We start from the raw sequence: 14,848 nt of genomic DNA, 5'->3' as shown, positions 1-14,848 counted from the left end.
GATCAGTCTTTCTTGCCTAAGGTTTTTCATCTCAACGAGTACATCATCCTTCCGTCATCCATCACCTGCTTCACAAATTGGATGTGGTTCGAGCAGTTCAGACTTATCTTTCCATCACCTCTTCCTTTCGTCAGTGGGATTCTTTTTTCATCCTTACGGAAGGCTGTTGAAAGGGACAGCCTGCTTCTAAGGCCACCATTTCTCAATGGATCCGATGTGCTATTTGAGAAGCTTACCGCTGCAAGGGGAGGACCCCACCTTTCAGGGTTTTGGCTCATTCCACTCGCTCTGTGGGAGCATCCTGGGCTCTCCGAAACAAGGCCTCGGCCTTGCAGATCTGTAAAGTGGCTGCTTTGCACACTTTTTCGAAATTCTATCGGGTTCATACCTTCGCATCGGCTCATGCTAGTCTGGGCTGTAAGGTGTTGCAGGTGGCGGTGGTACAGCCGACTGCCTGACCTTTTTATTCTCTGCCCACCCAAGGGACGGCTTTGGTAAGTCCCAGAGTCTGTGTCCCCAATGGAGCCGATAGATAAAAGGAGATTTTTTAGACTTACCGTAAAAACTTTCTCGAAGGATCCATTGGAGTACACAGCTCCCGCCCCTTTTCTGGGGTTCCTTTTTCGGTTATCTGTCCGAGGGAGTGTTCAGTTATTGTTTCTTCGGGTTCTCTCACATGGTTTTTTAACCTGTCGGTCTCCTCCTATTGCTCTGAGACTAAACTGAATTGCTCAGTGGCCTGGAGGCGGGTATATCCTACTGGGAGGAGCCGACTTTTTGGTTACCATAGTGTCAACCTCCTAGAGACAGCAGCTTATACCCAGAGTCTGTGTCCCCCAATGGATCCTTCGAGGAAGAGATTTTACGGTAAGTCTAAACAAAATCTTTATTTTTATTTTTTTTTGAAAAGTGTAAGTAATGGAAATAAAATCTAACTTTTGACATATTATAAGAATGTCTAATCTGTAATTTGATTCCTTTTGGAGAATTTTCCATCTTTCCTTGGCTTCTTTATGCTCTTTAATACAAATTTTTACCCGAGGTGCCCAAACTTTTTATCCCCACTTTAACATTAACCCTTGGACGTAAATGATCAGTGCTGATCACAGTATCTGTGGCAATGCAGCGGTTCTGATGGCTGATCAGGTTTCCTGTGGATCAGATCAGCCAGGATGATGGACGGATGTCCCTTCACCTGCCTCGCGACTGCCCTCATGGGGTCTTCTTATCTGGTCTGCCTTTTTATTAGAAAAATAAAAAAAATGGTGCAAAAAAAAAAAAAAAAATTTGCCCTCATACAACCCTCTATACAGAATAAGGAGAAAGTTATAGGTCAGTCAGAATACAACAATTTTAAACATTTTAGTTTTAACCCCTTAAGGACCAGGCCATTTTATACCTTAAGGACCGGAGCGTTTTTTGCAATTCTGACCACTGTCACTTTAAACATTAATAACTCTGGAATGCTTTTAGTTATCATTCTGATTCCGAGATTGTTTTTTCGTGACATATTCTACTTTAACTTAGTGGTAAAATTTTATGGTAACTTGCATCCTTTCTTGGTGAAAAATCCCAAAATTTTATGAAAAAAAATGAAAATTTTGCATTTTTCTAACTTTGAAGCTCTCTGCTTGTAAGGAAAATGGATATTCAAAATATATTTTTTTTGGGTTCACATATACAATGTCTACTTTATGTTTGCATCATAAAATTTGAGTTTTTACTTTTGGAAGACACCATAGGGCTTCAAAGTTCAGCAGCAATTTTGAAATTTTTCACAAAATTTTCAAACTCACTATTTTTCAGGGACCAGTTCAGTTTTGAAGTGGATTTGAAGGGTCTTCATATTAGAAATACCCCATAAAAGACCCCATTATAAAAACTACACCCCCCAAAGTATTCAAAATGACATTCAATAAGTGTATTAACCCTTTAGGTGTTTCACAGGAATAGCAGCAAAGTGAAGGAGAAAATTCACAATCTTCATTTTTTACCCTCTCATGTTCTTGTAGACCCAATTTTTGAATTTTTGCAAGGGATAAAAAGGAGAATATTTTTACTTGTATTTGAAACCCAATTTCTCTCGAGTAAGCACATACCTCATATGTCTATGTAAAGTGTTCGGCGGGCGCAGTAGAGGGCTCAGAAGGGAAGGAGCGACAAATGGTTTTTGGGGGGCATGCCGCATTTAGGAAGCCCCTATGGTGCCAGGACAGCAAAAAAAAAAAACACATGGCATACCATTTTGGAAACTAGACCCCTCAGGGAACGTAACAAGGGGTAAAGTGAACCTTAATACCCTACAGGTGATTCACGACTTTTGCATATGTAAAAAAAATATATATTTTTTTTACCTAAAATGCTTGGTTTCCCAAAAATTTTACATTTTTAAAAAGGGTAATAGCAGAAAATACCCCCCAAAATTTGAAGCCCAATTTCTCCCGATACAGAAAACACCCCATATGGGTGTGAAAAGTGCTCTGCTGGCGCACTACAGGTCTCAGAAGAGAAGGAGTCACATTTGGCTTTTTGAAAGCGAATTTTGCTCTGGGGGCATGCCGCATTTAGGAAGCTCCTATGGTGCCAGGACAGCTAAAAAAAAACACATGGCATACCATTTTGGAAACTAGACCCCTCGGGAACGTAACAAGGGGTAATTTGAACCTTAATACCCTACAGGTGTTTCACGACTTTTGCATATGTAAAAAAATATATATTTTTTTTACCTAAAATGCTTGTTTTCCCAAAAATTTTTATTTTTTAAAAGGGTAATAGCAGAAAATACCCCCCAAAATTTGAAGCCCAACTTCTCCCGAGTACGGCGATACCCCATATGTGGCCCTAAACTGTTGCCTTGAAATACGACAGGGCTCCAAAGTGAGAGCGACATGGCATTTGAGGCCTAAATTAGGGACTTGCATAGGGGTGGACATTGGGAATCACTGGCGTAGAATACCCCTAACAGGGTGCCTCCAGCTGTTGTAAAACTCCCAGCATGCCTGGACAGTCAACGGCTATCTGGCAATACTGGGAGTAGTTGTTTTGCAACAGCTGGAGGCTCCGTTTTGGAAACGGTGGCGTACCAGACATTTTTCATTTTTATTGGGGAGGGGGGCTGTGTAGGGGTATGTGTATATGTAGTGTTTTTTACTTTTTATTTTATTGTGTGTTAGTGTAGTGTAGTGTTTTTAGGATACAGTCACACGGGCGGGGGGTTCACAGTAGTTTCTCGCTGGCAGTTTGAGCTGCGGCAGAAATTTTGCCGCACCTCAAACTTGCAGCCGGATACTTACTGTAATCCTCCGCCCATGTGAGTGTACCCTGTACGTTCACATTGGGGGGGGGGGGAACATCCAGCTGTTGCAAAACTACAACTCCCAGCATGTACGGTCTATCAGTGCGTGCTGGGAGTTGTAGTTTTGCAACAGCTGGAGGCACACTGGTTGTGAAACACCGAGTTTGGTAACAAACTCAGTGTTTTGCAACCAGTGTGCCTTTAGCTGTTGCAAAAGCTACAACCCCCAGCATGTACGGACAGCGGAAGGGCATGCTGGGTGTTGTAGTTATGCAACAGCTGGAGGCATACTACTTTGGCTGGGGATGCTGGGGATTGTAGTTATGCAACAGCTGGAGACACACTGGTTTGCTACTTAACTCAGTGTGCCTTCAGCTGTTGCAAAACTACAACTCTCAGCAGTCACCGACAGCCAACGGGCATGCTGGGAGTTGTAGTTATGCAACCACCAGATGCACCACTACAACTCCCAGCATGCACTTTAGCTGATTGTGCAAGCTGGGAGTTGTAGTTACACAACAGCTGAAGGTACACTTTTCCATAGAATGTGCCTCCAGCTGTTGCAAAACTACAAGTTCCAGCATGCCCATAAGGGCATGCTGGGAGTTGTGGTGGTCTGCCTCCTGCTGTTGCATAACTACACCTCCCAGCATGCCCTTTTTGCATGCTGGGAGCTGTTGCTAAGCAACAGCAGGAGGCTGTCACTCACCTCCAATGATCCTCGCCGCACAGGTCAGTCCCTCGTCGTCTCCGCCGCCGCCGCTCCTGGGGCCCCGATCCCAACAGGGGCGCCGGGGATTGGGGTCCCCGACACCCGCAGCAGGCGCCCTGATTGGTCGGCCGGTAATCCGGCCGACGAATCAGGGCGATCGTGAGGTGGCACCAGTGCCACCTCACCCCTGCTGGCTCTGGCTGTTCGGGGCCGTCTCTGACGGCCCCGATCAGCCATTAATTCCGGGTCACCGGAGACCCGATTGACCCGGAATCCGCCGCAGATCGCTGGACTGAATTGTCCAGCGATCTGCGGCCATCGCCGACATGGGGGGGTCATAATGACCCCCCTGGGCGATATGCCCCGATGCCTGCTGAACGATTTCAGCAGGCATCGGGGACCGGCTCCGCTCCAGATGGTTGCGGGAGGCCGGTAAAACACATGACTTTCTCATACGTCGTGTCCTTAAGGACTCGGAAATGGAGACGTATGAGAACGTCATGTGTCCTTAAGGGGTTAAATAAAAAAAAGTGCACAGCATGAAAACTAAACCCTCCAGATGGAAATAGAAAAGTTATATAAAAGGCGAGGGGGAAAAAACCTGTCAGACCGCTCCGACCATCCTGAAGGATAGGAGTGAGGTGGCAGGGATGCCACCTTCTCCTATCCCCTGCGATTGGCCGATCAGTACAAGTTCATAAATAAAATGCACCACACAAACTGGAGAAGCAGACCAACAAACCCCCCCCCCCACAGTAACACAGCGTTGTTCAGTGTTTTCCAATCAAGACTCCATATATAAGTCCCTAAGAAGACTGAAAAATAGTGATTAAAATATTTTAAAAAGTGCATATATATGTGAATAAGCCCCTTTCCTAATAAAAGTTCTGATAATAAATGGTTCCAATAAAAACTACAGATCACGACACATAAGATTACCCTCATACATCCCTGTATATAGAAAAATTGGAGTATAGGGGGGTCAGATGGGTGGGGGGGGGGGGGCGCGCAATTTTCTGGGCTTGCCTCGGGTGTAAAAGGAGCTAGCTACAGCTCTCCCGCCACTAATAGCCTTGTATACTGCGATCGCTGTGGCCGCTATTAAACCATTAGATAACCGCTGTCTAAGTTGACAGCAGTGTCTAAAGGGATCTTATATCCATCCCTGGTGGTCTAGTGGGGTGGATCAGACTATTTTGGTTGAAATTATTTTATCTACCAGGACAAGTGGATTTTCTTTAGGGACAAGTAGATTGTGTTCCGCTTTAGTCCATTGGACAAGTATATATATATATATATTTTTTTTTTTACACACCCCTGCTATTACAGCCTTGATTGGCCGCATTTGTTTTTACCAATTTAATATCTGCAGTTCCCTTTCCTAGGGTCTGTATTAATGGGCTGCTTTATTTGCTTCAGTCACTCTGTAAGGTGACCTGCTATACACAAATTACATTGAGTCGGCTGAAGTATGTCTTTGGCGTCCCTAATTTCTGCATTGTCGCTCACTGTCAGGGAGCATATCTGAACCACTGTGGCGGGCTGTTGCCAGGGATTTCACGATCCCTTTCTAACTACCGGAGATGTCTTCAATGCCTGTTCTCCCCTACCGCTGAGTGCCATGCCATGTACAAGGGCTTTTGTATTCCTGGCAGATGCTAAAGTCTCTTGAGATTCCTCCTCTGTCAGGTCTGCTGGCCATCCATCCAGGGGGGCGTTCTTGGCATGCTATAGGATTCCCTTCTCCACAGGCTTCTGCGGCTGGTGCTCTGGATCCCCACTTCTAGTGCAGGGCCTCTGTGGGAGTATCCCTGCGTGGGCATGGACTGGACATGATATCAGTATTCCGGACAGTAGTCTCGCCTGTCGCTCATCTCACAGCTGCCTCGGCTGGCACTCTGGTACCCCACTGCTGGTGCGAGGTGTCCAAAGGAGTGACCCGTTGTATACTATGGACCCATACCAGACAGTGGTCTGCGTGGTTTCCTCCACCGCCTGTCACACGGCTGATGTATCTGCAGCTGGAGTTCCGGTACCCCACTGCTGTGCGCAGTATACGAAGTGACCCAGCGTGTCCTACGGACCCTATACGGGATCATCGGGGATGCGCTCCTCAGCCTCCCAGGGGGGGGGGGGGGGGAGATGCAGTTTCTATCCATGGCTCCTAGGCCTCCCTGACCTCCAACCTATGACATGGGGCTCAGCGATCGCCTATCTGACTGGTCCCTTTTCACCAGCACCTGGAGGTGTATCTGTTCACTGTTGTCTGCACGGTTTCCGCTGCCATCGGTCTCTGATCTCAGGGCTGATGCGGACATGGCCAGGTTTCCAGTACCTCACTGCTGGGTGTGTATGATCTGGATGAGGGTCCCTTCAGGAACATGGTACTGCTGCCAGTCAGCCAGTCCTTCGTCTGCTGGATCTCCTACACCACCAGGTCGCCAGTTGGATAGGCCGCACTCCAGTACCCCACTTCTGTGGGAAGTTTCGAAGGAGTGACCCTATGTAATTCTATACCAGTCAGCCAGATGGTTGTCCGCATGCTTACTACTAGGGATCGACAGATTATCGGTATGGCCGATATTATCGGCCTATAATCACGATTTTGGGCATTATTGGTATCGGCAATTACCTTGCCGATAATGCCCCGCACCGCGACCGCCCCCGACGCACCACGAACGACCCTAATCCCCCCCCCCCCGCGTTGCATCCCCCACCGTAGTGCTGGGCGGTATACCGGTATGGATTTTTGCCCATACCGCTATACCGGTCGGGCCCCTCCCCCACCCTCCGAGTCAATAAAAAAATAAATAAAAACTTACCCGTAATGGGGGTGGTCCGGGCCATCCGTCCTGTAGTGTCCGGTGCCATTCCGGGTGAACCGGTCCGGGCTGTCCTTCTTCTCCGGGGGTCCTCTTCTCCACTCCGGGCAGGCTCCGGCCTAGTACGCTGCATAGACGCCGTGACGTCAGGTGCGTCGCTGCGCACGGGCGTCACTGCGCAGCGGCGTCTATGCAGCGTACTAGGCCGGAGCCTGCCCGGAGTGGAGAAGATGACCCCCGGAGAAGGACAGCCCGGACCGGTTCACCCTCCACCCGGAATGGCGCCGGACACTACAGGACGGAAGGATGGATGGCCCGGACCACCCTGACAGGTAGGGGGAGAGAAGCGGGTGGCGGCGGCCTAAGGCACCGCAGAAGACACTGCAGTACATCAATGACCTGCAGCGGTGTCGGGGGGGATAAATAGCCGATAACTTATACCGATATTCCGGTATAAGTTATCGGCTATCGGCCCTAACCTCCACCGATCATCGGTATCGGCCCTAAAAAAACTATATCGGCCGATCCCTACTTACTACTACGTCGGGCCAACTACCATACACTTTCCACAGCGTAGACGGTAGTTTAGATAACCTACTGCCAAAGTATGGTTTCTAGTGAGTCACCCCATGTTGCTCCATGGGCCCTATACAATGAAACACATACTGGTTCTCAGGGTTCCCTATTTTACCAGGTCCCATGGCTGGTAACCCATTTTCAGGGTGTGGTTCCGTATGCGGGACCTGGCGTGGCCTGTCCCTATGCCAGATAGCCATATTGTGTCTGCATGGTTTTCTACTCCACCAGGTCACCTCCCCCATTCCTGACCGCTACCGTGGCTACATTCCGGTGACTCACTTTCCGTGTGAAGTTCCACAAAGTGTGTGTCCATGGGTTCATGTGACCTCTTCTACCTGTAAGTCAGACTGTCTATATGTTTCCTGCTCCACATACATGCTTCATCTCTTGCGTCTGTGCCTGAAGTCCTGTTGTGTGGCACCATTAGGAGATGGGTTGTGGGTTTTTCCTGCAGGTTCCAGGGACCTTCACGGCAGCAACAACACTCTGTTCCCCTTTCTAAGGTTGCAACGTTGATCTGCTAGGGGCATATCTTTCATCCTGCCGGTCTGTTGATGTCTGCAGTTTCTTTCGTGTCTGCAGTCTTGGTATCCCACTACTTTCGTGCAGTACCCGTGTCTGCATGTCTACATATGGCCCCTCTGTACGCGTAGAGTCCACCTTCCTTCTGTTCGGTGGGGTGTGCGGCGGTTGAGCACCTCTTTTCTGGAAGGCGGCCTGATGGGGCAACACTTTCAGTTCAGCCTCCCCTCCCTATGCCTCCAGGTATCTTTCCTGGGTTCCTGTGCAGGGTGGCGCAGGCACCTGCTCTAGTCTTCGCCCGGAATGGCTCTCAACACGGGTGGGTGTGTGTGTGTGTGTGTGTGTGTGTGTGTGTGTGTGTGTGTGTGTTGCTTGCTTGCTTGCATTTGTAGTCACGCCTTGAATTTTTGCCCAGCTCCAGTGTGCAGGATTCCGATCCCTCTGGAGACACAAGTTGGCTCCTCCATACTGCGCTGGGTTGTCGCATGTGCCCTGGGGGCTACGTCCACCCAGTAATTTGTCCCGTGGCTGTGGGGGGTGGCATTTCCTTTCTCCCACAGTGCCTGGCGCACTTGTACAATGCCCCTTCCACAGGGGGTACGGGGATAAGGAAACTTGGCATGGTTAGTACTGGAGTTTCATCTCTACCACCCCTTGTTTCCCCCACTATATAGTTGGGTTACCTGGCCGGGCCCTTGTTGATTTGCTCTCAGCAAAAAACAAAGCTTTTTGCTGTCTATGCTTGTGTGCTTACTGCCCACGATTGCAACCTGGCTCTTTCAATCTCAGCATTTTGCGGACGTTGGGTTTCCTTACTCTTCAGGTGTAAGTCTTCCAGGTGACTCGGGCACATCCAGTTTCCATGTCGGTCGCTCCGGTGTTCCGGTATGCCCCCTTTTTAAGGGCATTCTGCTCCTTCGGGGTCCATGTGCTACAGAGGGGGGGGGGGGCGTTCCGGTCATCCGGATTCCACCAGTCGAGCTACTGTTGCCTTCCGGGTGCTCACGGCGGGCCTTTTTGGGTCTGCAGCTGTTCAAGTCTTTGTTCTCATACACCAGACCTCTCGAGCCAATTTCTATCTCCCCCCCCCCCTTGGTCTCTGGTCTCCATCTCCTGTGATCACCTTCTGCTCAGGCGTACGCTGCTCACCCTGCTGTTTTTCCACCATGTCCTCTTGAATCTGTTTGCCTCTGGATGGGGCTTTCTTATGCCCTTTTTCATTCTTGTTTCCCAGTCGGGATAGTTCAGGCCCATCTGGCTTCCTAGTCGACTTTTTCTTGTCTTTCTATATGGCCTGTGTGTCTTGAGTCTCTAGAGAGGATGGTCCCTTCCTTTGGGATCCTAGTCAATCTCCTTGTACACGGGATCTTCCGGGAGCTCAGTTCCTGGGCCTCGGTTGTCTCTGCCTGTGATCTCGTCTGCAGGCCTTGCGGACACGAGTTCGGTCTCTGGACTGATTCCGCTTTCTCTGGTGGTTGTTTTTCCCACCCTAGGGGACTGCTTTGGTACGTCCCATCAGTATAGGTGTCCCCCAATTTTTTTTTTTTTGTACTCACCGTAAAATCTTTCTCGTAGCCTTCATTGGTGGAAACCACACCAACCCATTTCTTCAATTTTTGTCCGGATGATCTTTTCCGGGTGTTTTTTTTTAAATTTATTTATTTTTTATACGGGATTCTTTTCTGAGGCCCTTCAGACTTGTTCTTTGTTGGCTTCTCCTACTGCTTTGCGACAAAACTGATTACCTCACTTCAAGTGGGTGGTTATATCTTGCCAGGGAGGAGCTGACTTTTTTTTTTCCTAGTGTCAGCGCCTCCTAGTGGCAAGAGCATATACCCATCAGTATTGGTGTCCCCCAATGAAGGCTATGAGAGATTTTACGGTGGTTACCAAAAAATCATTTATTTTTTTTTAAGCAAAGACGGCGAAGCACCGACAGAACATGCTGCCATTCAGACTGCTCGGAAATGCGCCCTATCATAGACAGCAACTTAGAAAGAATAGACGTGTAGTCTTTCTGCATGTGCCAGATGGACAGCTCTGGCACGGAAATTCTGCCATGTGAACAGTGCAGCAAAATCCCATTAAAATCAATGGGACTCGTACGGTAGAGGAAGTCTTCTGTGTAATTCTGCGCAGAAAATCTGCTGTGAACATGGCCTCGGTCTTGTAAGTTGCAAGGTAAGGCCATCTTGTTTTTATTTCCCAGCACATTCTGCAGATCCTGGAATGTATTGAGATCTGAGAAATTTGGAGGACAACTTGAGCTGCAGAAAGGTTTGCATGCATCCTCGTGATCCTATTCATCAGACCAGGCTACGTTCCATTACTCCATGGTTCAAATCTGAGGCCAAGTGCATATGTTATGCATTCAGTAGTTGACGCAGTCAGAATGGACACCCAGTCCAGTATGAAGAATAGGGCACCTTTCTGGCATTGCCAACATTCAGGAGGGATTCCAGACTAATATGGTTGATTTGTGTGTTTGTATATAAAATATATATTTAGCAATTCTAGATGTTAAAGGAATATTTTTTATTCCAGTGCACTTTTAGCCAAACGAGGTTTGTAATTCAAGTGTTGTTTGGTCCTATTTATTGATGGCCAGATGCTCTAATCTGCTCATTATTGGTGTAGTTAATTGCCAGTGTGAGCACAAAGATAAGCAACAAACTGTAATGACCTTACTGTGTGCTGCATAAAAATAATGTATGTAATTATATTGTAAACTGCTGTGGAAGTGGTGGCTCTCGGGGAGAATAGCTGTCAAGTTTAGTTAACTTTTTAATGTACCTAGATATAGTGTGTATGTATATATATACGTGTGTGTATGTATATATATGTGTATGTATATATGTATGTATGTGTGTATGTATATATATGTGTGTATGTATGTATGTATATATATATATATATATATATATATATATATATATATATATATATATTATATTTTTTATTTATTTTTTTAGAGGCAGTAGGAAACCATACAAAGCGTTGCTATTCTTTAGTTTCTTTAGTTTCTTTAGTTTAATGGGATGACTCCAGGACTTGTGTATCCTTACCAGACTTCTCAATGGCTTCAATCAACAAGGACCTGTGCAAGCTCTTTAAATGCCAGGGCTAAAATCTGTTTGGCCTTACATTGCTGCAATTTTTTTCTAAACTATTGTAAAATGTGCTGTTAAAAAAATCCTGTTGTCTTTTGCTGCATGCATCTTGAACTTTTTTTTTTTTTTCTTTTTTCAATGTCATTGTTTCAGAGGGTCTTACTGATGTCATATTGTATCATCAGCCAGATGATAAGAAAAAGAATAGAGGTTTTTGCTTTCTTGAGTATGAGGATCATAAAACAGCTGCTCAAGCTAGACGTCGGCTAATGAGTGGCAAAGTAAAAGTATGGGGTAATGTTGTGACAGTTGAATGGGCAGACCCAATTGAAGATCCGGATCCAGAGGTCATGGCGAAGGTAATGTAACCAAATCTACTTTTTTAACAGATACTTATTCAGATACGATGATTCTAGTTTAAAACCATAACATGTTGGGCCCCCTTGATCCTGCCAAGTCTGTATTGCTACCTTCCTTGCAGTTTGGGGGTTTTAACCCCAGACCATGCAGGGGACTGTAGCCAACCCTATTCAGGGAGTGACAGGGCATTCCTGTGGAGGGTACCCAACACAAAATAAATGCTGCAGCCCATGTATTCTCAGAGTAAGTGAGCTGTTTTTCTTAGCAATTGCCATTTAAAGGGGATCCTCTCATGCACAGTGTACCGCAATTAACAAAAATAAACCTTAAGATTCTGCCAGTATCACTGTCCCATCCTTCGGTGCGGTCATCTTCCTGCCACTAGGGCTTGACATGCAACAATACAGCTTAACTAATTGCCAGTCACAGCGATGTGCCGCCTTGTGATGTATTTGGGCCCCGACAGCAGGAAGAAGGCTCGAGCTCAATACATCACATTGCCGTTACACCAATCACCAACTTAGGCAAGGCATTACTGTGGCCAGCGAATGGCTGAGCTTCGTTGTTTCCTGTCGGGCCCCAGAAGCAGGAAGATGACCACACTAAAGTAATAGTGAGGCTATGTGCAGACGGGCAAATGTTTTCCGTGCGGACATTCCCCTGACAGCAGAGCGCCGGCAGAACATGCCAGCTCTAGGACTGCTGGGAAATGCACCGTCTTATAGGCGACAATGCATTTCCATGCAGACTCTGGCCGTGTAAATTCTGCACAGTGCAGAACAATACCTTCAAAATCAATGAGACTCTCCTACAGCTGAATATCCGGAAGTCTGAACGGAATTTCCATTGTATGAACATGGCCTGATACTGTGGGAATCGGTAACAATGTCATGCATTCTAGAAGGAAACTATATCCATGGCATATAAGCATTTGTTACAGGATTGAGATGTATAGTCCAGCATCATTATGTTCACATCTGCAAAACTAACCCTGGGTCTAACCAAATTAATCATGTTTCTTGATTGCTCATAACTTGATACCCCCAAATGTGCTCATGGCAAACTGTCCAGTCAAGTAACCAAACACGTGTACCCATTGCAGCTAATTTCTCCTTTTTTTTTTTTTTTTTTTTTTTTTTTTTTTATAGTTGTAAGGGAAATATACACACTTTAAAAACAGTGCTGTGTGGCATTTCCCTTATTTAGTATCAATCACTGGAGAAGTGATGTGACTGAACCAGCTCACTTGATACTATAATAATCACCATAGGTAACACTCCTGCAGTTGGTGTTTGTATCAAAATTGGTGACTACACCACATTACTGTGTTAAAAACAAACAGAGCCCCGCAGACGCAGTTTTAAGTACCCATTCTAGTTGGCCAGCCAAAAGTTTGCTTCTAAATGTGCAACTCTGTAAAATAAACTTGGTTGGAGGTTTTTTTTTTTTTAATGGAAGAATTTATTAAGATGGTTATTGCATATGTTTTCTATCTAGGTAGACTTCTTAGTCAAGATGTCTTTGCTTGTACATGTGTAATATTTGTTTGTTTCATTTTTGTTTTTCGCTTTTAGGTTAAAGTATTATTTGTTCGCAACCTTGCAAACACAGTTACAGAAGAAATCTTAGAGAAAGCATTTGGAAATTTTGGCAAGCTAGAAAGGGTTAAAAAACTGAAGGACTATGCTTTCATTCACTTTGATGACCGTGTTGGTGCAGTGAAGGCAAGTACTTTTAAAATATCATTAAAACAAAGCAACCTTAGTTCATATTGCATGCCTCATAAGTAGTGCTGCAAGACTTTTTTCACATGTAGCACAATATCTTACAAATATGTTGTTTTTCTGTAACTTCTAAAATGTTGTTGATCTCATTTGGTCTGCTGAAACTCCCTGCGATCATGAGTTACTAGCCGGGGAAGTGGGCGTTATTGCCCTCCACTCCCCAGCCAGCTGTGTGTGTGTGTGTGTGTGTCAACGGAGATTCAAAAGGCCATTTGCAGTCCGCAGGCTTCTGGGTAAAGGAATATGCAAAGCAGCTCATCACATTACCTTCTTAGGTCGCATGCCCTAAGATCTGCTCAGGCTCCAGTTACGAAGTCTCAAACTGGGATTTATGCCAAGCCAGAATTCTCCCAAGAAGGGAAGACAACCCATCTGCAGACAGCTGTTTTGGGGTGTTTTTTTTTAATTATATGTTTGGTTTAAAAAAAAAATAAATATTGAGCAGAGGAATGTGCTCTCTAGTCACCAAAAGTGCAAGAAAAAGTGCAAACGTGTTAGACTAAAAGTGCACAGGATGTGGTCTATCGCAAGCCCCTCTGCGACTGAAGAGAGCCCCCCCAGCAAACCTTACCCTTCGCCTCCGGACCAAAAGATGCCTGCGAGGATCCAGGTTCAATGTCCCTTTTTCCCCCGAATGCTTCCAGCATCACCCTTGGCATTAGCCAAGATATCTGCCTGCAGAGCTGTTAACGGTAGGTACCCTGTCCATGCAGGCGAACAATTTCTCTGATCCTAGCCAGAAGGCCGGGAATCAAGCGGTGAGTGCCGCTAATGTGAGAAGATCATGGCGCCAATGCTTCAACTCAGTGAGCCAATACACCCAGTGAGTTTCGGCACCTTGGGGTTGCTACTTCCCGAGGCACTAAAGTGCCTCGGCTCTAGACACTCTCGACCTCATGGCGAGACCTGAAGGAAACAGGTCACATCAGGGCAGCCGTAGAGCTGGGTTGGGTGCCAGCCCCGGAACTCCCCTGTACACCTGCTCCTCCATGCAGCTATCCATTCCTACCAGTGTACTACCTGATAAGAACAGATACTACACTTGATCTTAGCCAAAAGGCTGAGAAGCGATATGTTTGCCCCTTGTCAGTACAGAGCAGGGTGTTCTGGCTTTGCTGTGATGAGGCCTGAAGACTAGCTAAAAGGGGTAAGTATTCTTATATTAGAGTGTGTATATAATTTAGTTTTTGTTTTACCACATTATGGGGTTAGACATGTTTCCTGAGCTAATAACAACCTGTAGAAATGCTGTATAGCAAGCAAATGGACACAGACTGCCAAAGATCCTATTCACACAAATGGAATAATTTTTCAGGCCTCCTCTGTGATTTTCCCAGAGGTCATTCTACTGGGAAGGAGGGTTTTCTCAGCAACAGCTTTGTGAATCCAAAATGCATATACTGATGTCATGTTTCACTGTAACTCTCTGGTGATAATGAGGACACTACTGGAAGGTGATCTTTGCTTATTGACTAAAAAATAAGATGTCAGGGTTATTTTATAACTTTAGATGGAAAATTAAAAATCATGAATATTTTTTTAAACTTAAACAATGTTAGATATAAAAGCGATTTTATTGTGGATTTACTAAGGACTTGTTTCCTATACTTTCTCTAATTAAAATAGGCAATGGAAGAAATGAATGGAAAAGAGTTAGAAGGTGA

The 14,848-nt window shown here is 46.0% G+C and overlaps 1 protein-coding gene and 1 non-coding gene across 9 annotated transcripts in view; one reads left to right on the top strand and one right to left on the bottom strand.

Moving 5' to 3' along the window:
* SYNCRIP (synaptotagmin binding cytoplasmic RNA interacting protein) overlaps positions 1-14,848 on the top strand; it is a 56,636-nt gene that overhangs the window by 31,720 nt on the left and 10,068 nt on the right. For all 8 annotated transcript variants that reach the window (XM_056566033.1, XM_056566032.1, XM_056566031.1 and 5 more), the window contains 3 exons: positions 11,194-11,399; positions 12,975-13,124; positions 14,811-14,848. The exon at positions 14,811-14,848 is cut by the window's right edge and continues 84 nt beyond it. In XM_056566033.1, coding sequence (XP_056422008.1) covers positions 11,194-11,399; positions 12,975-13,124; positions 14,811-14,848 — 394 coding nt within the window. The remainder of the gene's footprint in view (positions 1-11,193; positions 11,400-12,974; positions 13,125-14,810) is intronic.
* On the bottom strand, positions 14,075-14,256 carry LOC130363489 (U2 spliceosomal RNA). Its single transcript, XR_008891882.1, has one exon. It is a non-coding gene; the product is annotated as a U2 spliceosomal RNA (small nuclear RNA).

Source organism: Hyla sarda, chromosome 3, assembly GCF_029499605.1.
Source record: "Hyla sarda isolate aHylSar1 chromosome 3, aHylSar1.hap1, whole genome shotgun sequence".
NCBI classification, from domain to species: domain Eukaryota; kingdom Metazoa; phylum Chordata; class Amphibia; order Anura; family Hylidae; genus Hyla; species Hyla sarda.
The sequence above is the reverse complement of the archived record's forward strand: the minus strand, read 5'-3'. Positions and strand labels throughout refer to the sequence as shown.